Source organism: Petromyzon marinus, chromosome 22 (assembly GCF_048934315.1).
Source record: "Petromyzon marinus isolate PM22_M1 ecotype Great Lakes invasive population chromosome 22, UKy_Petmar_22M1.pri1.0, whole genome shotgun sequence".
Taxonomy (NCBI): Eukaryota; Metazoa; Chordata; class Hyperoartia; order Petromyzontiformes; family Petromyzontidae; genus Petromyzon; species Petromyzon marinus.
The window spans coordinates 13,293,134-13,317,558 of NC_133688.1; the positions used below are offsets into that span (position 1 = coordinate 13,293,134).

At 43.6% G+C, this 24,425-nt stretch overlaps 2 protein-coding genes across 2 annotated transcripts in view; both read left to right on the forward strand.

Annotated features, from left to right (window-relative positions):
- LOC116944987 (calcium-activated chloride channel regulator 1-like) overlaps positions 1–11,028 on the forward strand; it is a 31,006-nt gene extending 19,978 nt beyond the window's left edge. The window contains exons 11-15 of the mRNA XM_032958997.2: positions 1,684–1,960; positions 4,051–4,227; positions 5,410–5,507; positions 7,346–7,481; positions 9,686–11,028. Of these exons, the coding sequence (XP_032814888.2) occupies positions 1,684–1,960; positions 4,051–4,227; positions 5,410–5,507; positions 7,346–7,481; positions 9,686–10,122 (1,125 nt within the window). The 3' untranslated portion in view covers positions 10,123–11,028. The remainder of the gene's footprint in view (positions 1–1,683; positions 1,961–4,050; positions 4,228–5,409; positions 5,508–7,345; positions 7,482–9,685) is intronic.
- A 1,446-nt stretch (positions 11,029–12,474) lies between these two features.
- On the forward strand, positions 12,475–24,381 carry LOC116944989 (endophilin-B1-like). Its single transcript, XM_032959003.2, has 9 exons — positions 12,475–12,642; positions 16,515–16,656; positions 17,909–18,037; positions 19,562–19,695; positions 20,205–20,297; positions 20,590–20,679; positions 21,684–21,784; positions 23,095–23,254; positions 23,792–24,381. The coding sequence occupies exons 1-8, from the start codon at positions 12,571–12,573 to the stop codon at positions 23,243–23,245; spliced, it is 912 nt and encodes a 303-aa protein (XP_032814894.2). The 5' UTR covers positions 12,475–12,570; the 3' UTR covers positions 23,246–23,254; positions 23,792–24,381.
- The last annotated feature ends 44 nt before the right edge of the window (positions 24,382–24,425 follow it).

The window sequence follows — 24,425 nt, forward strand, 5'->3', positions numbered from 1 at the left end:
CAGTGATGTACAACCACAGGCAAATAAAGACCTCACCGCTTCCATCACTAACGATGCCTTAAAATAGATTTTACGAGCAACTAACATTTCCGGCAATTACCTTTATTCCTTAACATTTTGCAGAAGAGCCGTTTTGGTCAAAGTGTTAGCCCGCCATTATTTTTTTCTGTTTAAAGACAGAGCTAATAATGACGAGAGTGGCGATTAACATCAAAGGATCTGATTTGCAGAAATAAAAACCAGGAAAATTTAGTTAAAACCCGTGTTCTGACAATTTTTATGCCAATTAGTGTCCGACGCTACCTTCGCACCAACACACGATTTGTGCCCCTAAATATTTAAACTGTGCTAACCTTATAACAACATCAAACGGAATACAGCCGATCTAATCAGATCTCAGAAGCTAACCAACTTTGAGCCTGGACAGTACTTGGATGGGCAACTCCCATGCTTAAAAAACAGGAGTTAAAGGCGGTTTAGGGGTCACATTGGGGCAGTGGGGCAAACTCCATTGTTGTACTGTACTGTGCTCCCGTGTCTGCTCCCCACCTTCGCCGACCCGCAATGACCAGTGTGGTGAAGTATGGTCGAATTACGCTAATGACCTGCATGCTGTTTGAAGGCCCTCATCCGCCACTGGATTGACAAAAGGGCTACACTGACCACTCTAACACACCATTCACATAAAGACAAAGATCCCCGATGTAGCCTGAACAGGCTGTTGGGGCGAGTGCTGTTAGCGAGCACTAATGAAGGCCAGCATGGCACACACCGTTCCAGGTGCTCGTTTGAGGCTGAGTCAAACGTACACACATTGCTCACACACACACACACAGGTACACACATCATTTACACAAATGCACAACACACCACACTTACACATATATGCACCGTTGCATGAATAAATATGAAGCTCAGCTGACATGGAATTACTATCTCTATGCAGGCAGTGGTAGCGCGTTCACCGCTTGTAAAATATGTGCCGCCTGCTTCAAAGTTAATGTTTAAGATCCCGTGATGTCATTCGACAAGAGAAGGCCATTGTGCACCATCGCAATGATCTAAATTTTGCCAAATTGTAGAAATTACCTTTTCATTGCTCAATCGGGATTACGCAAAGCAACATCGCCCCCTACTGTGAAACTACTGCAGACTTTGTCTTTGAAATATAGTGCTTAAATGTAACACGTAACTTCCCGATAGCCTTGCAGTACAAGAAGGACAGTACCAGTACCAAATGTACTACATTATTATAATTACAACAGCAGTGGTTAATTCATAATAAAAACAAATTTGGGTAAGATTGCATAAGTATAAATGTATTGTTAACCCACCACCACCCGACACAGTAATGTTTGTCATGGGAACAAAACGTGCCAATTTGTAATTACTCCAGCACACCGGTGTGTTGGAGAGTAAACAACATTCACAATTTGAGTACGACGTTTCGCTGGTGATTACAACTTGCCGTGAGAAACTTCATTAATTGACTGTGTCAGATGGCCCGCGGGTTAACGACACATTTACATTTACGCGATCTAACCACCCCCCCCCCCTCTCCCACCCCCCACAAAAAAAAACTTTTATCAAGAATAATATTGCTCGCGAATGGCCACGCGTCGAATTGAGCAGTGGCTAAATGAACAACTTCACGACGCCTGCCTGCCTGCCGTCGTTCTCCAGCCGGGCCCGTGGAGTTACTTCATCGGGAACGACGGGCAGGCGCGCGCCCTGCTAACGCTGGCGGTGACGAGCCGCGTCGCGTCGCCCGGCGTGCCGCCCATCGGCGTCACGGTGCGCGTGAGCGGCACGGAGGAGGCCGCGGCACAGCGGCGGCCCGTGTCGCTGCACGCCTTGGTGGCGCAGGGCTTCAGGGCGATCAGCGGGGCCAACGTCACGGCGGTCGTCGAGGTGCCCGGCGCCGACGCCTTTCACCTGCAGATGCTCGACAACGGCGCAGGTGCGATGGTGGCGTGGCGTGGCGGGGTCGGGGGGAGGAGGTTGGAGTCGCGCAGTCCGTCCAAGGCGGGATAACGCAGCCGTGAGCGGGCCAGACACGCGCAAACTTAACTCAATCGTTTGCGTGTAGACTGGGCACCTCCTGCAACCAGTTGCGAGCGGTCATGCAACTGGTTGCTCACGGTAGACCGAGGCTCGACGTTCGCGAGCAGTCGGTCTGCGGACTGTGATTGCTTGTTGCGATCCTTCGGTAACGCCGTTTGAATATTCCCCGTTGCGCAACTGCTCGCTGAGGTGTGGCCAAAGCGGTCACGGGTGATTAAGTTGCACCGTTTTGAGAGAGGTTAGGTTGCGCAACCTCTCTCACAATGAATGAGGATCCAGCTCTCGTCGGGCTGTGTAAAGCCATAGGGGGCACCTGGGTCTAAAGCCATGTTTCACGGGGGGTGGCGATGACTGACACCTTTGAGGCACACAAAAATCCATAACGTATCATGGGAAGAATATCTCCCAGAACTGTACCAGGAGGGAGGGTCGAACTGCAATTAGATGCATTGTCTTTAATGACCGGCAAAAAATACTGTGACTTTTTCATGGTCCGGGGAGACTTACAGATGTTTCCAGGACAGCTGTCTCAAAACGAGAACGATCCTTGGGAAGCCAGCACAGGTGTCAAATCTACATGGGTCCCTTGCCTGCGGAATAACATGGGGTCCCCTGTCCCATTTCGTCCCTCTTCGTCGCCCTGTGTTCTGAGCCCAGCCATCCCATAGCTACCATTGCAGTTACATCTCCTGCACGCTTGATCCACCTGACCAGTGGTTGCCGCCCTGTCACTGGGCGATTCTAAAACTAACAAAAACTCAACTTTTTATTTTACCAGGTAAGGCCCACTGAGCTATAGAGCTCTTTTTCAGAAGCGACCTGGCCACAAATGATAGCTCATCGAAGTGGCTCATCATGTGGAAATTTAGAGCAGCCAAATAGTCTAAACGCGTGTTGATTAAAAATGCGGAGGGACAGTCCAGAGGACCCGGAGAAAAATCCACTCGACTACAGAGAGAACATGCAAAACTCCAAATATACAGGCATCAGGGTTGAGATAGAACCCACGACCTTCTGTATACCAGGCGAGGTAGTTAACATCTCACCACCGCAATGGATTTAAGAAACAATGCCCCTTGCTTCAACTGAAGTTGATGTAGCGTCACTCCTGTGGCACCGTGAGCTCCTGTTTTTCAAATGACAGCACAGGTCAAAGAAGATCCAAGGCACGCTTCGTAACGTGCGCAATTAATACAAGAGAAGCCAGGGACAAACTAGTTTGAGTCGGGGTAGACTACGGCTGACGCCCAAGCTTCCTGTTTGGCCAGCTTACAACATGCACCATGCAGCACGTCTATACACCATCCATTCGATACTATTTAATACCAAAGGGGCTCAGGCTGTTGTAATTATAGCTTGCAGCCTGTTCTCAGTAACCCAAACCCTGCTATGTTCACATACGACGTTGGCTTCAGACCCATTCTGACTATACAATTAGAAGCCCATTTAAAACCCCTTTTATAATGTTTTTTTCTTCCTCCCGCCACCCCCCCCCCCCCCCCCCCACTAGTGACTCGTTAATCGGCTATGACCGTGAGGTCGGGAATGCGGGGTCGTTGTGAGACAGATTTTTTGGCCACATGGGTAACCACTCCTCGAACTGCAGTGCGTGGCGCAAAGAGGACATTTCCTTTCGGCTCGGCGTCGCAGGATACGAATCCACGCGTTTAAATGATACATTGCAGAATCTCAATCCAGCATTCATGTGAACTTAAAATGCAAGAATACATTAAAATTGTTTTTTTTTTAGTTTTTAACGTGCGTCGTGGAAAACAGCACACTGGAATGACTGTGAACGCGTCTCATTTACTGCAATTACAACTTCCACCGAACACAGACCTGAGCGTAAAATTGTGCTTCTCCCAAACGATGCTCGGTGAAAGTGATGGATTCAAGGTCTCGCGACGCGCTTAGAATTGTATTGTCACGCGTAAAATACGCGTTGAAAAAATAAAGCTGTAAATTCACGAGTTGTCTCATTTTCAGGGGCGGACGTGATAAAGGATGACGGGATTTATTCCCGATATTTTACTCAAAACAGCGACGCTGGCTCGGACCAATACAGCTTTAAAGTCATCGTGCAAGGATGGAGGAGCCAGACGCGATTTTCAGAGAGATTCAGTCTCAAAAGCAGTTTCATTCCTGGAATACAAAACGAGAATGGTAAGGCTATACTATCGCGCCGCCCTTTCGTTTGACACGTTTAAACCAAGCGCGTTCGGCTGTGCCGTATTTTTCACAGCTGACCTTTTTAAACATTCATAACGCGTAGCTTTTTTTTTGTCAATGCCGTGGACTAATGATTCGTTTTAACCTTTAAAGAAGTAGCGACGAATGTGAGTTTTAAAAAAAAAATGCTCTTTTGTAATACAGCACTGGCTCTTGGGAAAATTGGCACACTTTTTTTTATATATTTCTATGAACATCCTAACTAAGTCTTTGAGAGCCTTGGAAGGGAAATAGCGTTACAATATGACTGATTTAAACTGATACCATGTAAAATGCGAGTTATACAACAGGTACAGGCTCAATTTAGGTCACACTTAGTCAGTGCTGATATAGAGTATTCGTATTTACTGACCATATGCTGTCTACAATAGAGAGCTTTGGAGTGTGCCATCTTTGAGAGCAAGGTCACCGGAGGTCAAATACACTCTGAGGATAAGAAGATGCATTTGTTTTCTATTTATGTGAGGTAATGACCTGGCCGTTTGGTGATTTACGATTGCAGATATGAGAAGTTGAATGTAATGGCCCACACATTGAGAGATGCACACACGAAGTCACTTACAGTTGTGCCATACGTATAGTAATGTTACATCTGACACAAGAAGACAATAGTACACAAAACGGTATGATATTACAACACATAGCAGACATTATGATTGTTATTATTACCAAGGCTTATATAGCCAGACCAATGCTTATGATTACTGCCCGTGGTTCACACAGCCAGCTTAAGCCAGATTGATCAATATGAGGATGCAGTGTTAATTCCTGAGGCTGATACAGCCAGACCAAGGCCTGTTTAGGATTTTTAGGGTCCATGGTCATTGCGTGAGGCTAAGAGCTAAAAGCACCTTTAGGATACATAAGGGTTCGAGTGTTCTAAACAAACGCTGTGTACGCGTCAATGGGGATATTCCATCTCAGGTGTTTTTTCGAGGTAATATATTGAAAATATAAAATCAAACAAATGAATTGCCCAGCCTCACAGAGACAATTTCTGAGAGCGGCATAGCCGTAGGCACTCACCTCGGTACACACACACACACACTGAGTCGGGTCGCGCCTACCCGTGCTAATCACCAAAGGAGGCACTGAAAGGATGGCTCTTGCTGCCAGGAGAGACGGTGGTGTCACAGGTGCCTCCACCGGAGGTGCGGCCTGTGTCACAGCCGACCGAGGACTTCAGCCGCTCCGCTGCAGGCGGGAACTTCAAGGTAGCGTGTCCGCCGAGTCCAGCAGCGTGAGACCGGTGACCTCCCGTGTCTCCTCTGAGGGCCTTGCTTCTTGACCTGCTGCATAGGCAGTGCTGAGTCCGTTTTAAACCCAGGGTTATATCGATCGCCATTTAAGACGCAATATAAGGCAATGTTTACTTTACCTATCGGCAAGGTCGTATATATTCTATAATGAAAATGTAACTCGACAGTGACTCTATGTAGCCAGTTCGCTGGTGCAGTGGCTAGAAAGCGAGACTCGCAAATTGTGTGTATGTTGATATTTTTTTCCGCACCGTACGTAGTCGACCGTGCTAATCGCAGGTGCGGGGGGAATTGGAAGGTTGTGAAATAAATTCCAGTCGGGGGTTGACTCACATTTTGATTCCTGTGGGGTTGACAGAATGAGTACCAATCTGTGCTAAATCACCCTTGCCATGTGAACGTGGAATTTCTCCTGCTGCCTACGGGATATTAACAGTAGATTGGTGACTTACCACCCTCATTTAATTAATTGCCTCTTTTAGAAAAGCTAACGTATTTACTGAATCTAAATGCTTTCAGATTAGCTTAAAAGGACTGCACAGATTAATTATAAACACTATTTGCTGTACTGCCATCTTCTGGCCACCTCTTAGGGTTTGGGAATTACAAACAAAATCACACAACTGTGATCCGCAAACTGTGCGTGTGTGAGTCACTGTTCAACCTACCTAGGGTGGACCGGTAGTGTAGTGATTAGCACGCTGTGCTATGAACCCAGCGAACCTGAGTTCGATTCCCGCTCACGGCCAACACCAGTGAAAATTATCTGAATCGGTCCTGGGCCTCCCCTAGGTCGACTCAGCCTCAAATGAGTACCTGGTGCGGTGTGTAAACATCGCCACTAGGGATACAAAGGCGGCCGGGCCTGGTGCTGGCCACCCACCCCCCTCGTGTACCGTCCCGGCCTTCGCAGGTGCTGCTCGCTAACAGCACTTGCCCCAACAGTCTGTAAAGGCGATACGGGGGATCTTTGTCTGTGTTCACCCGACCAGAGCTCGACGTAGGCATTTCGTTCCTGAACATGTTGCCACACACAAAAATAGAATCAAAATTGTTCACCGGATTCGCAAGAAGCCAGAATCGTGTCTTAAACTTTTAGCCATTATATATTTCTTGCTGTTGTTTATATTTTTTTAAACCCAGGTCTCCCTTTAAAAAAATGTTATCCTTTGTCAATTCATTGCTAGATGACTCCCCACACCATGGAGACTGCAGGGTTTATTATGATCATACCTCACCACGCTGGTCAGTGCGAGTTGGTGAAGGCGAGGACCAGAGACATTGGAGCTTAGTACAGTACAACAATGGATTTTGCTGCACTTCCCCCCCTGCTGACAGCATAGCACCCGCGACAGCGTGCAACACCTGTTGTGTGCATTGCTATTGCTGCCCATAGCCCATTCCAGGTTCGCTCCCGCTTAGCTTCCATGATCTGACAAGATCAGGCGCATTGCTTTGTGAGGGGCGCCACCGTGGCGAGATGATAACTCCCTCGCCCGGCATGCAGGAGATCGTGGGTTCGGTTTTTACCTCCACATTTATAAACATGCGTTGTAAAGTATGTGGCTGCTATACATTTCCACGCGATAAGTCACTTCGTTGAGCTGTCATTTGTGGCCAGGTCGCTTTTGCAAAAAATAGCTATGTAGCTCAGTGGGCCTTACCTGGTCAAATGAAAAAAAATAATTGTTTCGTTTTATTTTACACCAGTTGGTCTTTTTGGTCGGAGCTCGCGCGCGGGTTACAGGCGAAGACTTCTAGCGCGTGAACGGTCCGTCGTGAACGTGTCTCAGGTGTCGGCGCAGTCGGGATGGCCCCCGAACGGGTTCCCGCCGTGCCGTGTGACGGACCTGACGGCCGAGCTGCGCGAATCCGGCATCGTGAACCTGGCCTGGACGGCGCCCGGGGGCAATGCCGACAACGGCCGAGGTGTGAAGCGATTGTTGGGGACAGCGTCCTGGAAACGAGGCGGAGGGATGTGCGTGCGGGCTGGGAAATAAATAAGGGGCGGCGGCGGCCGCTGGGGTAAATATATTGGCAGAGGCATGGCAGCCCCGCAGGTTGTTGCAGAAAGGGGGGCTGGTGGACCGTGGCGTGAAAGAGCGAGGTGGAGAGTGGTAAGGGGGGTCTACGGTCGTTAGAATAAACAGCTAAGTATTGTGAACGTTTTTCCCCCATTGTTTTTTTTTTACAAGTTGGCCCGCCACCACCAGCCCCTCAAGATGAGCCACCACTGTAAATAAGAGTTATACTCCAGGCAAAAGGTGTTTTTTTACAGCAATATGCCATAACATTGATTCTGTCACCGTGCCCCACGTAGTTTTATTGTTTATTGAGTTTTATAGAGCCAAGCTGGCCAGGCTTTGGAAAGGCCACAACCCACTTTTCACCCAGGCAACCAGAGAGCACAAACTATAGATATGTCTTGTCTGATTGCTATAACAACAAACAATTACAAATATTTAAGAACACACAATTAAAAAAGAATAACACATATTTTCTTAAGAAGCAGAATTTAAGTAACGTAATTTAACAATATTTAAATCCTATCAATGATTTTCAAACTGTCTGGGACACATAATGTGACAACACCATATTTCATTTATAATTGAACTCAGCCTTGTTTTAGAAATCCCACTCGCATGCCATGCAAGCCATAATGCGCGGACCAATTCTACAGATACGAGCTGGCATTTTTCTGTCTGTAAATCACCGTTAGTGTGCATTATTTTTTTTACCATTACACTTAAAAACCATACAATTGCCTATTAACAAGCCCCTCGGCTAAAGTGTGCCAACTCGTTACATACAGATTGGGAGCGACAATTCCTTTCCCTGGCAATGCCAACCGTGGGTGCAGAGCCAAGGTGTGGTTGGATCAATATCATCGCAGAAATTGTTGCCCAATGTTTAAAATGTATTTCACACACTTTTTTTAATGTCGTGGAAATATTATTCTCCGCTCCGTTGGCATTCAGAATATACTGCAGAAAAGAGCCGATTCTGATGAATCATTCTGTGCTATAAACAGTGGTCATAAAACCATCTCGCAGTCTCAGGATGCAAATTATGAACACTTGCTTGGAATTTTAAATAAAGGGCACGCAGTAGGATAAGGGTCCATAAAAAGTGTTGGTCATTTTACAGTATATGTCCAGACACTGTTTTGCTCCAACTGTGAAATGTATCAAGACTGGCATCATGCTCATAAATCATCCTAGTAAAGTCATTTCTGTCCTATCTACCTAAAATCGTGTTTCTTCAGTGTCCACACATGACAACAAATATATATACAAATACCAGCTTTTGACTGTTGACGACCTTTTAAAGCCGCATGCCATTGTACCGATCACAAGCAGGTGTGGTTATCACCGCACGATTTATAAATACCCCAATATATGCATCTGACGTGACCATTGTTTGATGCACACTCTCTTTCAAGCCATCATTCTTGTATTTGACTAGGTGTGTAATTCATTATACACATGTACACTGTACAAGTGATGAAATTGTAATGTTTTTATGTATGTCATGTGTTTTCAATGTACGGCAATGTGCTATGTATAGCAAACACATAATGTGGGGATCGTGGTGCACCGTTTAGCGCGCTATACTACAAACCCGGGTACCTGAATTAAATTCCCATTCCCAGCCAAGACCAGTGACCATGATCTTGCACCAGTCCTGGGCCTCCCCTAAATGGCCTCAAATGAGTACCTGGTACAATGTGTAAAAAATGCTACATGGGAGACAAAGGCAGCCAAGCGTGTTGTTGGCCACACACCCCCTCGTGTGCCCGCTAAACAGGGCTTTCCCCAACAGTCTGTTAACCCTACGTGGGCGATCTCTGGCTCTGGCTACGTATATGGCAATTGACACCCTGGACGACCTTGCAAAAGTGATGTACCATCTCCAGAGATTTTCAAGGTGAAATATTGAATTAATTTATATTGTTTTTGGTTGCAACATCAGCAACAACAAAAAAAATAACTCCCTCTCATTGTCGAGCGTACATCTCCCATGGACCTTTATCGCTGGACAGGCTACCCCAGTTCCAGAAAAGTCGCCCTCATCTTAGCTGCCCCTGTTCACATTTACCCTAAAATAAATCTTCCGTCTCTTTATCGCCGCAGCATCATTTTACGAATTGCGGCTGAGACCCATGCTGGGCGACCCGGCGACGTTTGCCCTCCGCGCCCGAGTGGTGAAACCGCACGTGCTCCTCAATGGCTCCCTTGGATCGCCGGCGCCGGCAGGCAGCCGTGAAACCATCACACTGAACGCGACGGCTGCGTGGCCCTGGACACTGGTGCCGGTGCTCTACTTCGCCCTCTGGGCCAACAACTCCCACAACGTGAGGTCCGAGATGTCCAACGTGGCACTGGTGGCCCTGGTGACTCCCAGGATCGTGCAAGTGCAGCGGTCACCGTCCTTCTACAAGAACTCGGCCGCCCTCATCGGCTCGGTGGTTACGTCCCTCGCCCTCTTGCTCTTCACGGCAGGAATGCTCATCGAAGCCGTGTGCAGCGAAAAAAGACGGGACGACGATGACCAGCAGCTCAAAGCTTAGGTGATGGTTTGAGGCCGGTGGTGGGCAACTTGCTGCACGCGGCCACGTGGAGCCCCACGTGGTGGCCTGTTTGAAGCGTGTCTATGGTGTTGCGTAGGGTTATGATGAGTGCACGAGCACGATTTCAAGATTGTGGCCCACTGCTTTGAAGGAGGGGTGCTCATGTGGCCCACCAACTCCTCTAAGTTGCCCATCACTGTTTTTAGGCCCTCTCCTTTTGGGCAACTTGGTTTCCATCGTTCCTTCCTTCGCTAAGTGTAGCACCTGGTAGCTCATTTGCTTTGGTGCCATTGACATTTAATCTACATGTAAAATTGAGTATATTTGTATGTGATTCCTACAGGCAAATTTATATGTTATATTAAACACAGTATGGCCTGCTGTTGTTGAGTAGTATCTATATAAATACAATAACAAGCAACAGATAAGTAATGTTTGTCTGTAGAGTAACATGGTATGATTGCTGTATAAGGCATGTTATGAATTGGATTTAATCCCATTGGAATGCTAATACGTGCACTGCACTTGAAATGAAAACAAATCTATGGAAAATAGGAGGGAGGTATAAATGTGCACCGCAGATAAACGGAATTGTCATTGTTTTTCTTAATGTCTGCACAATAATTTCCCCACACGTGATGACTGTTGTGGTCTGTTCTTGATTTGTGTTGTGTGTGTGTGTGGCCTGCATGGCAAATCGTTTATTATCAAAGCCATCTCCTTGCTATCAGGAAATATTGCATCTTAGCACCATAAGTGTGTTACTTACAATTGCTTAAATGTCAAATATGTTCACTCAACATTGTGCATTAGGAGACACCAGAAATGTGATAGTAAGAGAAACCTAACCATTGATTTGTGTGTATATTGGAAATGTAATGACTGAAATAAAATGTCATACAATTGCCATAACATTTAGATTTTTATTCCAGCTGATAAGGACTATGTAGAAAAAGCATTTAACCTTTTCCCAAACCCCGAATAGCAAATGTTTCAGGGTGTATAGATGCCCGTGAATAGGGTAAGATTGAGAGCAAAAGTGGTGTCACCCTCAGAATGCCTCACTCAGTAGTCTACTGCCTGGTATTACACTGCACAAAATAATCACAAAACAACGACATAGTTTCGTGTCAAACAAGGACCCATTTCTAACATAAAGGGAGCTTGCCTATAAACATTGAGCAGTCCTCCAGCATTGGTTCAAACTAATAGGAAGAAATTTTGTTTGCATTGGACCAATGCTGCTAATAATTTGTTCTACGAGAACGTCGTGCAGCCAAATGGGTTGTTTAAAACCCACTATTATTTTCTGGAGAAAGAAATATGGGAAGGAAGCAAAATTTATCTTGGCATCATGCCACAGATCGCATTTATTCACGCAGAAAAAGCACATGACTGCACAATCTGCAGGTTCCCTGGTGATAAAAAAAATATTCTAATATACATTCCTTTGTTAGTCCACGGCTGAATGAAATCCTTCCCATGCCATGTCGGTCATATGGGTTGATTGACCATTTCTCATCAAGGTGGTCAATGTGGTTTGGTGAAAGCGTGGGGGCCCAGGACCATTTCAGATATCACTCATCAATGATGTTAACCGTGGCAGGGATCGAACGTGGGTTTCTGGGTTCATAGCAAAGTGCACCGGTTATAGGAGACTATAAAAAAACAAGTTGATGTCACTAAATTAAGAGCTCAAAAAATGTAGGATAGTCAATTGCCCGCTCAAGTTCATATATATGTACACTGCCACTTCCACTTGTATGCAAATATCACTCTCGCTTTGAAGTCCCAAGCTAATCTGACACTTTGGTTCACTCCGCCACCTCTTGTACATTGTACAATGTCACACAAAACGTATTCTAAAATGTTTCACTGCAAATAAATAAAAAAAACTTTTGGATAGTTTGTCCATTAATTCAATAAAAACCATTTATGGTATAGAGATCATACGCTGTATTTATAAAAACAACAATGTTTTGTTCTTCACAAGCATTCAGTGGCATGCAATTTCTCCGGGCACTCCAATACGCGTGGGGGCATGTGTGTAGTGTGGATAGAGTAACACGCCAAATAGTGGAAGCACACGTTGGGGAAAAAAAAGCAACGTCTCCAATGGTACCAACTTCTCTCTTCTTAATCCTTCCCAACCTTTCTGATGAAATGCGCCTCGCACTGTATGAAGCAAGCTCTAGGCCAGTTGTGTCCTGTCGGGCATCTGGTTAAACATTGTCACCAGAGAAATAAAAACGTCGGTCCGTTCAACGTTGATCCTGCTCAACCAGTCATGCAGCCTTCTTTTGTCGGCAAGTGTAATTGCCAAGGCAGATTCCAGTAAGAGGCAGAAAAAGCTAAACATAGGCGGGGCCACACCTACAGACGAGGCGGCACCTGCAGCCAAAGGACCACAACACAAAAGTCCTCGCCAGAGACTCTCCTGCAGACGACATGGAGCAAGCGCAGCAAGGTGTCAAGTCGATGGCCAACGACGCCATGAACTTCTTCAACCGTGTCATTCAGGTGAGCCGAATAAGTATTCTTTTTTTTTACCTTTCGCCAATATTTTAGTTTTCACTTTACGCTGCCCGTTCCCATCATCCAGCGCCCACCACGTCGCACGTCACAACTCCCTGCGTGCGCTAAAAGCCGTGCGAGCCAACGCCCGGGACTGGCCAGAAGTTGATGGTCATTTCGGACCGATTGGTAAAAAAAAACAAAATTAGTCGTAACTTTTTGACTGGCTTGGTTGGGAAGTTGGCATTTCGTGGTCTGGGATGTGTAGATCTAATGGACGCATTTTTTTTTGTTGTGATAACGTTTTGTTGATGTTTGTGCTTTCGTTTTGGTGCCATTTCTTAAATGTATTGATGTTGCTTGGTAGTAGGGTTTTCATTTGCTTGGTAGTGGCTGTATATGGGATTTGGACCTTAAATATAATTAATGTACAGCTATATGAGATGATATTAGCATGAATGACGCTATATAAAATGCAAGTATTATTATTCCTCTCTCGCTCGCAATTCAAGCGTTTTTTATAAAGTCTGTAGATTGCATAATTGGGTCTGATACTGGATACAAAATATTTACACTTGGCAACTCGATGATGTCCCTTTGATAATACCATACGGTACTGAGTATTTGGGAAATACTATCGTACAGTTATATGAAAGTATATCCCCATTTTCTGAGATGTTCAATGTGCAATTAAAGCAAAGTTATTTTTGTATTTTCTTTAACAATAAAAGCATGACGTAGACACAATTGGAGTGCTGAAATGTTACATTTACAAATATTGGGCTGTGTGCTACATGCAGCTAAAGTTCACGAGACAATTAAATAAATAAACCTCGCATAATTTGGAAATGCAGTTGTCACCTTTGAAGTTAACTAAGCGTGAGAGTGCTGCACGTCAGTGTCATATATCCTGGCCGGAGGAGTCACATCACATCGCACAAGCTATTTAAAGAGTCATATTAGTAATGCTGAGGAAAACCATATGAATGATATGTATGTACTATCAATACTAATTAATGGAAAATGTTAATTGCCATTTCGATATACATTTTATGCAAAGGAAAAATGCGTTCCTTCTACTTCATTGAGATGCGTGCTAAAATGTCACCAATGAGGGCTATGGTATTTCTTTATTTGATGAATATTGAGCCATAGATAATACGGACATTGGCTTTGTACTGTTCACTGGTGCAGACCAATCAGTTTCAAAGACAATGAATCAGGGTGCGTTCATTTGCATGTCGACCACAAGTACTGTGTGTGGTTAATGCGAACTTTATTCCTTGCAAAAGGTTTCTGTTTGGTGTTTGAACATCTTAACACCTCCTATTTGATTGCCAAAAAAAAGTAAAAACCTACTCTTATTTTTCAAAGCTCAAGATAAATTAGCATTTTGATTTAACCCACAACATCGCAACACTCACGGGTAGAACATGCTTATTGGTTCTTTCATCGACAAAAAAATGACAATATCGAGCCGAAAAATCGGAACAGAAGTCAGCACGTTTAAAAATAAGAACAAAATGAAAGACCCTTGAACAAAAGTTGCCTCGCTGCGTATTAATACCACACCCAGGAATGCTACACTGCAGCGTATGGCACTGTACAGTCTCAGGTGAAAATACAATGAACCCGCAGCAGCGTCGAAACTTCCTCAAGCAGTGCAGAGTTGACGTTCACAGGCAAATGGAACATTCCCTTCTCAGTGCATTGGACCATGATCTAGGCACGCAATTTATTTATTTTTTTACACTGCCACACGTCTCTGACATTTTGCACGCTGTCAAAAAAATAAAAAGGATGGCGTTTTCTTAAACGAATATGGTGTACAGCGCTTTCTTGCAGATATCTAACAATGTTATGACCGACCCATAAATGGGCTTCAGGTCCGAGCAGGGAAATTTATTTGATTTATGTCTCCTGCGGGGCAATTGAACTTTATTGCACAATTCCCAGGTGACGTTGGCTTAAAACCCATGCACCATCAAAAACATTTTTTTTATATATACGAGCAATCACACTAAAACCCATTTTAAAAAAGCATTTAAGTAGGGTTCTGTTATTTAGCACAATATTAAAATATTTCTGTTCCTTTACGTGTGGCGGACCTAGAAAAGCATACTGCTTATGCATTAAATTTTGATTTAAAGCTTTCGTGACTGCAGTAATTCATATTCTTAGTTTTTTCGGTAAAGTCACGTTGAAGAGAAACAACAAAATAACAAAATATATATAAAACAATAAAAAATTCTCACGACGTTTCGACCATAACTCAAACGGTCATCATCATTGGAAAGATTTGATAAATCATTTCACTTCTTGATTGATTGTTCACGCTTACAGTGCCTTTCAGACAGCATACATAAAAACAAATTTCGTCTCCCCCCTCCTCTTTTCAAAAAAAATAGATGGACTAGTCCTGGCAAACTGCCATCGTTGCGCGTGACGCAAACGTTATTTTTATATATATATAAATAAATATGCCGTTTTCAAAATAAATTTATGCAAACCGACACACCTGATGATGACCGTTTGAGTTATGGTCGAAACGTCGTGAGAATTTTTTATTGTTTTATATATATTTTGTTATTTTGTTGTTTCTCTTCAACGTGACTTTACCGAAAAAACTAAGAATATGCTTATGCATTGTCACGTTTAACTTGTACCGGTGAGCGCAGGCGGGAATTTAATTGAGAATGGTGCCTTACATAATACATTAATCATAATTGGTATCAGTATTTTGTATGAAATGAATGAAACATATTACCCACAACTATCCTCGTGTATAAAAATCGGTGGGTCTCTTCCAAAGAACTGCACTGCAGTACTATACATTATATTGTGGGTCTTAATAGATGGTAAAGTGAGGACACAAGGGAGAGATGTGTACCAATTTCACCAGAAAAGAGTGATTCGACGAGATTATTTAAATAAACAGCAATGACAAAACATGAGATTTGTGGTCTCCTGTCATCCAGTTCAAGCAGCAGTGTGAATTTTCCCTCAAGGTTCCCATTTCCCACAATAAAAATAGTGACCATAATCATGACCATTTAACTATTGCACGCTGGGTTTTTTTTCCACTTTAACATACAACAAATGTATGAATGTCATGTGCAAATGATGTGGCTTTGCGGTAGCATGTTTGCCACTTGGTGCAGAGGTTTGTGGTTCAAGCCCCACGGCTGTCCTTGTTAATACTGCGTGTATATTAACCTAAAAGCACTATGCGCCGCCTGTGTCACAGGGAACATGAATATCCCCTGACAGTTTTGTGGGACAGAGTAGGTCACGTGTGCCAGCGTCATGGTCCAAATAAATAAAAACTATCATTAAATTACTCGATTAGCAAAATTACGAAACTACTGCAGACTATAATCGTCTGTGCAACATCGCGCTTGTTACAGCTTTGCACGATAAGAATATCAAATGTGCTAATTTGAATTCACGATACCGAAACATATGTATTCTCGCTTTTGCGAGGAAGACTTAAATATAAGACGGCACCAAGTTTTATTTTTACAATGTGAGTAGCTAAAAAAATCCCAATTTTTTTTTTTTACCCCAGCATGCAATGGAACTTTACAAAAACATATCATTGTAAAAGGCCCTCAAGTTAATAATACATCAATGAATCTTTTACACTGAAATATGCCAATTTTGTACAAGCAGTAGTTATAGGCATTACAGTAGTATAGCGCTACAACCTATGGTTTTGTACACCTACTTAAATTTGATCAGTTACTCCGTTCACTTTAAAGGCACACACAAGTTGAATGCTTCCCTGCAGCCTGCTGTCCCTTCCTCCGAAGAGAGCTTCACGTGAGTACCGGCTGTACATGCCTCCTAAGAGACATTCGCGTGCGTGCCCTCGGCAGATGGCGGGAGAGACTGTGGGCCAAGCCGAGAAGACGGAACTGGACGCCAGCTTCCTCAAGCTCTTTGGCGATGTGGACATCACCAGGAACTGGACAGACAAGCTCATCAAGCAAGTTGAAGTGGTCATACAGCCCAATCCCAGTAAGTCCCATTTCTCTGGTGTGAGGCAAAGGGTTTAAGGTGCAGCCCTGCAATTGCTTGCTCATTTTCATTGATGGCGTAAGGGCCTCCAACTAGAAGAGAGCTCTAGAGGGTTTTTTTTGGTCTACTCTTCCATGCTGGCCTGATGTCTTGAAAGAGGTAGGTATTACCCACACTTCACCCTACCACATGCGACCTTCCAATAGACTGCAGTGTACCTAGTCACACAGCTGGGTGGACACAGGTGGGCAGATTGAAGAAACCTGCGCATTGCTTCAACTGCTGTGCCGCAGAGTTCAAACTGGAGACTTCTGAATTTATATGATTAGCAAGTTGTGTTGGAGAGCCAAGCCACAACATTTACAATCTGAGTACTGTGGCTTGGCTCTCCAACACACCGGTGTATTGTACTAGTGACGAATTGGCACGTTCTGTTTACGTAACAACCCTTACTAGTTGGCTGTGTCGGGTGGTGGCGGGTTTTAACGACACATTTATATATTTACGCGATCTAACCCAAAAACCTCCATTATGGATTATATTGATCGCGTAAGCCTACGTGTTAAACTGAGCGGTAACTCAGTTTGGCAAAATAAAGAGACATTTTTCTCACACTACGTACAATTTATTATAAAGTCTTTGTCATGTTCTACAAACGTTTTCAAGGGCTGAAAAAAGGTACGTGTCAGATTGCATATGTGCATCCGTGCATCACATTATTTATCTTGCCACTATAACATCTGCGACATCACAAATCAGTATGGGGTTGCCATCTGTTGTGCATTTCGTGTGACTTTGCTTTATTTTTCTTGTCAATTTAATTGATTTGCTGACTACATACAAGAGCAGAATGTCCTAAACCATCGCAAACAACAACAAAAAAAACCCAATAAGTAAGATGTCTTCTTTGGTTCTTTCGGTAAAGTCACGTAGAATGAGAATAAAATAATAAAATAACACAATAAAATTCTCACGACGTTTCGGCCACAACACAAGTGGCCGTCTTCAGGCCGTCTTCAGGTGAAGGTGAAGACGGTCGCTTGTGTTGTGGCCGAAACGTCGTGAGAATTTTATTGTGTTATTTTATTATTTTATTCTAATTCTACGTGACTTTACTGAAAGAACCAAAGAAGATGAATCCTTGCAGTCACGAAAGCTTTAAATCGAAAAGTAAGATTTGAATTGCTTAAATGCTGTACTCGTAATTCATAACATATTTTACCCCATTGCATCTTCTGGCATCGTTCTCCAGGTGCCCGGGTGCAGGAGTTTTTCACCGGTTTTCTGGACATGCCACCAAACCCACGGCAGACAGACACCGAGATCCTCGGTCAGAGCTTCGTGGATGCCGGCCAAGAGCTGGGACCCGGCACTAACTATGGTGAGCAGATTGAGTGTGTTTCTCAACGCGGAACATGGGCAGCCCATTACCGCCCCATTAATGTGATCAATCCATTTATATGCTGCATTCAATGGCCAATTTTACTATTGATTTGTAGGCTCCATAGGCAGTCTTAAGTCATTTTCATAGTACATTGCACTTACTCGAAAGCTTCAAATCTACATTGCACTTGTCTAAATCAGCTTTTTGTATTACATACAAGTCTTTACCTTGGTCAGCCTTTGGACAAATCACCCGGAACGTGCCCAAACATTAGGGTCGAACCTGAATAATGCTTATATTGACGTCCATCATGCACAACAGATATTGTAGACTGCATGGCTAAGTGACAGGCAGCAGTCGGCATTGCAGCAAAATCCATCGTTGGACTGTACTTCTACGTTCCCATGTCCATATGCCTTCACCGACCCACACATGACAAACATGGTGAAGGATGGTCAAATAACCCCCATGACCCACACAGAATGAGGTCCTCATCCAGCAGTGGATTGAAAAAAGGGCTGCACATAAACGTGCACCACTTGGTCAAGATAGTTACCTGGAGAAACTACAATTACCTCCAGTCAGCTTTGGGAGATTGCACTGAAGTAGTCACTTTAAAAGTCCCGATATATTAAAGAACTGTCCTGGAATTCCCTACTGACGTCAGGACGACGCATCTTGGCAGGCAACAACAAAAGAACTCGTCATTAATTCATAGTCATATCTCCCAGGCATTTCACGCTTGAATGGAAAAAAAAAGTTCTCCTTAACTTTGTAGATGTGCTTAAACCCTATCCGATGCCATTTTGTACCCTCGGAGCTCGGGCGTTGCTATTCCAGAGTGCAAATACAGTACCGATTTAAAATTGAGTTGTTAGTTTAACACGTAGGCTTTCGCAACCAATATTTATCCGTAATAATATTTTTTTTGGGGTTCGATCGCGTAAATATAAATGTGTCGTTAAACCTGTCACCACCCGACAGTCAATCAGCAAGGTTTGTCACGTAAAGAAAACATGCCAATGCGTTACTAGTTGTGTGGTACTCGATTTGTGGTTTTACTATCCAACACACCGGTGTGCTGAACTAGTAACGAATTGGCATGTTTTAGTTACGTGACAAGCCTTACTAATTGGCAGTGTCGGGTGGTGGCGGGTTTAACGACGCATTTATATTTACGCTATCTAACCCAAAGAAACCTCGTGAATAATGGGGATGTTATACATTCATCAGTGAATGAAATTAAACCATCAATGTACTGTGCACATGAGCACAATTATCACACCAGGATTCCCTCCACTACTTTTGTATGAAAAATCATCGATATCCCAATGTAGGGCCACAGAGCTTGGGCAATTGTTGGTGTTGTATGCTGGCTGCCGTCCCCACCCGCCTGTGATTTCCTGCACCTCTCGCGTCATTCTTTTCTCTCTGAGAGTGAATGAAGACCGCGCCTAATATTTTTTTGCAATATTTATCTTCATGCAAGATTACATCTCGAGTGTTCCATTGTGGATTCAGGTGCTGCACTGACAAAGGCAGGCGAAACGCACAAGCAGCTTGGGACCAGCGAGAAGGAATACATCCATGTCGTCTCCAAGGATTTCCTGGGCCCTCTGCACAAGTTCCTTGACAATGATGTTGCCATAATAGCTGTGAGTTTCAGTTTGGCACTCAGTGCTTTCATCTTCTGAGTTATACCGGTGTCTAAAAATTACAACCAAAAATTCACTACGGTACAGTGATATTTCCTAGTTGATTAATCGATAAACACAGTGTGATGCTAACTATTACTACGTAAGTGTAGCGTTGCATTACCCTGCTAAGAATTACACAAAGGACTGAGTATAATCTTTAGGTGTTTGAAATGCCATAACTTAAATAAATCAGTTGATGATCTTTGACCTTGGTTGTATTCATGAAGTCCATCCACAGTTTAAACAGGCTAGCGTGATACGCTTTACAAATTTTTAATGTATATATAGGCCACGGCAGGTTCAATAAAAGAAAGCACCAGATAGAAAAGTGCTTCCTTTTATAGTGGACAATACAGCACAGGATATTGAACATCTTCAAAAAAACATGGTTGATTGGGTGCCTGTGTTAATGTAGTTTCTGTTCCTCCTCTAACCTCAATGCTTTGTATGCCGTAATGTGTTTTCAGAGAGAGCGGAAGGCTTTGGAAGCCAAACGCTTGGACTTGGACACACTCAGGTCCAAGCTGAAAAGGTGCACTGATGAGGAAGAAAAACAAAAGGTACTGTATGGTTAGGCCGATTCTGAACACCACCAGCTGCAAGACCAAAATACATGAACACTGGAAATATCACATTATAAAAAGTAACAAAAAACCGGAAAGATATGAGTGATCCAATTACGTAACTTTAATGAACATGTAATAAGAAGTGGCCTAAGAAGGTCATAATTTAGTTATTATTTCGTCAGTTACACAGTCGGCTTTCAAACACGAGGTACGCTGACATGTCACAAAGCAACAAACCTTAATTTGGTTGCTGCCCTGCCTGACATCTTTTGTGCTGCATTCACAGCTGGAGGCTGAAACCCGCCAGGCCCAGGCCCAGTTTGATCACCAGGCCGAGACCACCAAGATCCTCCTAGAAGGTCTCAAGTCCACTCACGTGAGCAGCACAATAGCAGACACTTTGACATCTCAACTCATCGCGCTCGGCCACAACGCCTATATCTATACTCTATAGCTATCTATATTTAAATCAGCTCATGCTTCCTGTAAATCACATAACTTCTGTGTGGCCACCTCACACTCAATACCTTCCCTCTCTCTGCCCTCTGTGAAGGCAGAAGCTGCTCCACGCAGCTTGGGGCCTTTATGTAGTCCTCCCTATACTCCTCTCTCTCCTGACCCTCTTCCTCCCCATCCTTATTCATTGCTTTTCCATAAATTTCCTCTTATTTCCCATTTCTTCCTCTTCTCTCTTTCCCATTCCTTTTTCCAAACAATATATTATCTTATATTTATAGAGCACCTTCACTCAATACTCTCCTCCCCGTGGTGTGCTACGATTATGCTGAAGATGGGCTTTCATACTCCAATTCTCGCCTGGGACAATCGAGTTCATTTTAAAAACGATGCTTTCCATTGGAGCGAAGTGGGTTATAACTCACTTAATTTACATTATCAATGAATATATGACGTTATTTTCTTTCATTTCAAATTGAGAATATTGATAAACCTGAATAGATGCACTTTGGAAAGGCAAGAGCATTCGAGTTTTGTAAACCCTGAATGTGCACATGCTTTTTTATTGACTTAAATGTACTTAATGCATACAATTTTTACTGTAAAATATCCTATTTAGCAGTAGGCTCGTCGTGTTGGGTGGTGAAAAAAAGCATGTGTGGTGGGACACTACAAAGTGGGTTCTCGGATATGTTCGGGTGCACATCAAGATCCCACCCCCCCCCCCCCCCCCCTTCAAACTCTGAAATCTTGAAGTGTTTTGGACAATTGCTTGGCAACATGCGTGACAGTGCCATCTGCCACCTGACACCAGCGTGAAAAATATGGCCTCCAGTGGGTTTGTGTGTTTTTTTTTTGGTTGGGATCCACACATATACACTGCCCGATTTTGTTTGACACGGTACTGCCATTTCCCACACCCAGGTGAGTCACCTGGCATGCTTGCATCACTACGTTGATGCTAAAGCCAAATACCACGAAGACTGTCTGCAGAAGCTGAAAACCCTGCAGCAAGACTTGGGAAAGTAAGACACTTGATACAATTTAGTTTTTTTGCAAAGAAACAGCTGATTTGCGACGTAACATTGTGATGCATACACCATATATGTACTTTTTTCTGTACTAGATGTATCAAGGTTGAGTGGTGGTGCACGGTAAGTTTCTTAAATCCCTCCATCCTGCAGTATAAATAGATACACATTTTAGTCGATCAGCAGGTTGCGTGCGATGGGATAAAATGTGGGTACTCCCACCTCTTCCAAGACCTCTGGCCAGCATGGAAGAGTAGGCCAAATATACACTTTAGAGAGGCTCTGTAGAGCTCCATCTAGTGGAGGCTCTTCCATCAGCGGTCGCGCAAGTTATAACTTGCAGACCTGCACCTTTGCCTTGTTACACATACACAAACTCTATGAGATGCGTGGGAAAGGGCTGCTGAAGTTTGCTTTGGTCCCACCCCACTGCACGTCTCTACTAAGCGGTCATTATGCTATCTTGGCGTGCATTGGTTAAAGTTTGGTGTGCATGTGGGCTTCAACAGCTGCTTACATAAATTTCATGTTTAAAAAAAACTTGTTTGAGCTTTTCATCGTAGAGATGTTGCAAGTAAAAAAAGATGTCGTTTTACAGTGATTCTATTCGTGCTATTTTTATACTGCTCAGGACAGCTATTTGGGATATTTTAAGCGTGACTTGTATTAGGATTGCAAATTAAACAAGCAGGAACGTCTGACAAAAAAAGTAGAACTAAGTATATAACAAAATTTAAATTGTCTGCATGAACTTAACATTAGGCTTATTTTTAGCCCCATATTCATATATGTACCAATGACATTGCAAAGCGTTCATAGGGTTAACTATACTAAAACATACTGCTAAAGTATGATCTTGATTTGAAGCTTTCGTGACTGCAGGAATCCATACTCTTTGGTTCTTTCGGTAAAGTCACGTAGGTATAAAATGAAATAAATCACGTTTCGGGCGCAACGCAAGCGTCCGTCATCATGTGTTAAAACGTGCTCTCTCTTATACATTGTTTGAGCTTTAACAAAAATGGACAGTACTCTATTTAATACCCTGAAGAACAATAACATATGTGACATTATCTCAAAATTTGGACCCTTGCCAAGTAAGAGTGATATTTAATAAGGCTCACTTCTTCAAACTTAACTTCTCTAAAGATGAACGCAGTATTCCCTCGCATCAACTACCAACGCAGAAATTATAATCTATAAATTCCAGAAGCTAATCTATAAATTGCAGCGTTCCTGCATAGTTTAGCAGTGCAGGAGTCACGTACAGTACTGCAATAACCATCATTTACATTTGTGATTAGGAAACCTGATCCTCCAAAAGTGGGCGATCCTCCAAAGAATACATATGCCCCAAAGAACGTGGACCCTCCGAAGAGCACAGTATCCCCAAAGGTCGTGGTTCCTCCGAAGGCTGAAGACGATGCTGAACTCTCCCTGATTGATGGCCTGTAAAGCCTGGTGGTGAGATGAACATTCACGTCTTTAAGATATGCGAAATGTAATTCCACGGTAGAAATTATTTGATGCACTGTATATATTTTCATGTCAGAATAAACATTAAAACGTGAACGACAGCAATAAGCAGGAAAGAGCTGTGATCCAGCTGTTTACTGGACATGTGTAAAAATGAGCTTTATAGCTCACCGGATTCCTTCAGCATAAATAAAGGTGTCGGTTCTGATTCACTCACTGTGTTATGAACCTGGATACCAGAGATTGATTCCCGGTCAAGGCTAACAGTCGAGCGTGATATCTGAATCAGTCTATACTCTCCCCTCCTTCACCAACCTGCACTGACCAATATCGTCAAACAATCCCTATGATGACACAGTGCAGAGAGGCCTTCATCCAGCAGTGGAATTACAGATATGTAAATTATTATAATTGTATAAATAAACTTACATCAGATGGCACGTTCGTAACATTACTGTAGTTTTCCTAATTCATTGCAACATATGCTGCTGGATTTTTTCTACCCCCCCCATCCCCCCCCCCCAGTGTTTCAAATCCAGAGGACGCAGACGGGGAGGGAACCTGACGTGCCTGAGCAGCATAACGTCATCGCAATAAACGGTCCCAGCGAAACTCGCTAAACGTCCCACCACGTAAGCCAAGTGCACGAGGTTGGGTTCGATGTTTAAGCATGGTCAAGAGAGTAAATTAGACTGCAGTACTGCAAAGAAGTAGGCAATTGCCACTGTACTGTGTACTTTAATTCAATGAGGCCACAATTCGCACGTAGTCTCTGAAAATTATGGCTGGCGTGATGGGCTTTGTGGAAACGGTGATTTGTTTTAAACTGCTTGGTTTGAGGTGACGGCGGTTCACTTATAGGTTAGCACTGACAACCACGCAGAACTATGTAGTACATATCACTTGTTTTACATTATTTCAATACGCATTTATATAACGTATGTATGCAGAGAATTCAACGGTGCCTACGTTTTCCTATCTCGGTGTCAATTGTGCATTTTAATAACAATGTTAAAGGGCTTCGGTCTGGGTATGCAAATCTGATAAATAGTGTTTTTTTACTGGAAATTGGAGCTAATACAACATTAAATAAAAGGATTTTTTCTTGAAAATAAGTTTGTTACGGTGCTGAAATTTTTTAATGAGAGTAGTGTATATT